Raw genomic sequence first — 1057 nt, 5'->3', positions numbered from 1 at the left:
GATTCGGAAAGTGATTCTTCACTTTCGGAATATTGTTCGGAGGCGGAAGGGGTTTGCGTTCGGCTGGTTCAGGGACGTTTGTTTCCTTTAGAGATTTCACTTGTGGAAAACAAAACTTCGTTACCGAAGTCAAATTCTCTTTTGGCTCTCTTTTTTTTGGCTCTTCTTGACAGTGGCGGAATTCTGCGTGTGGGCGGAAGATTGGCTAATGCACCGGTGGAATTCAATCGACGCCATCCGGCTATACTCAAAAAACACCCGATTGTGACCATGATAGTTCGTCACTATCATGAAAAGTGTTTACATAGTGCCACTCAGCTCACCATGACTTATGTCCGACAGCTTTATTGGATTTGGAGAACAAGGCAAGTCATAAAATCCGTAATTTATAATTGTATTCCTTGCTCTCGTTTGAAGGCGGCTGTCTCTGAACAATTGATGGCAGCTCTACCTGTCCATCGGATCTCGCGCCCTTCACGGCCATTCACACATGTTGGTGTAGATTATGCCGGGCCTCTGAAAATAAAAATGAATAAGGGTCGTGGTCATGCCTCGCAGTCTGCTTACATCGCGGTATTTGTCTGTTTTGCCGTACGCGTGATCCATTTGGACGTAGTGAGTGACTACACTTCAGATGCTTCTATAGCCGCTCTTAAACGAATGGTAGCTCGACGTGGATTGCCTCACACAATCTACAGTGACAATGGCACAAATTTTAAGGGTGCAGATCGCGAAATAGCGGAGACGTTTTCCCGAGTTATGAAGAGTACTCAAGTTCAATCGCATTTAATCAATGATAAAATTCGTTGGAAGTATATACCGCCTGCGGCTGCGCATTTTGGAGGAATCTGGGAATCGGGTGTGCAAAGTGTTAAGCACCATTTGCGCCGAATTTTAGGGAATCGTTTTCCCACCTTCGAGGAATTAAGTACCCGGAATTGTCAGATCGAAATGAGTCTCAACTCTCGACCTTTGCTTCCCCTGTCGGATGACCCAGAGGATTTGCGGGTGCTGACACCGGGCCATTTTTTGATTGGCGGAGAATTGACCTCCATTC

General features: G+C 46.0%; 1 protein-coding gene across 1 annotated transcript; it reads left to right on the top strand.

The window, feature by feature from the left end:
* Positions 1-270: 270 nt before the first annotated feature.
* Positions 271-1008, top strand: LOC117182517 (the record flags this gene model as incomplete). Its single annotated transcript, XM_033375612.1, has 1 exon — positions 271-1008. A coding segment is annotated over exon 1 (738 nt), but the record flags the coding sequence as incomplete, so codon positions are not given.
* Positions 1009-1057: the final 49 nt, after the last annotated feature.

This window comes from Belonocnema kinseyi, unplaced genomic scaffold, assembly GCF_010883055.1.
Source record: "Belonocnema kinseyi isolate 2016_QV_RU_SX_M_011 unplaced genomic scaffold, B_treatae_v1 SchBZDm_1784;HRSCAF=1962, whole genome shotgun sequence".
NCBI classification, from domain to species: domain Eukaryota; kingdom Metazoa; phylum Arthropoda; class Insecta; order Hymenoptera; family Cynipidae; genus Belonocnema; species Belonocnema kinseyi.
This window is presented reverse-complemented; position numbering and strand designations above follow the sequence as displayed.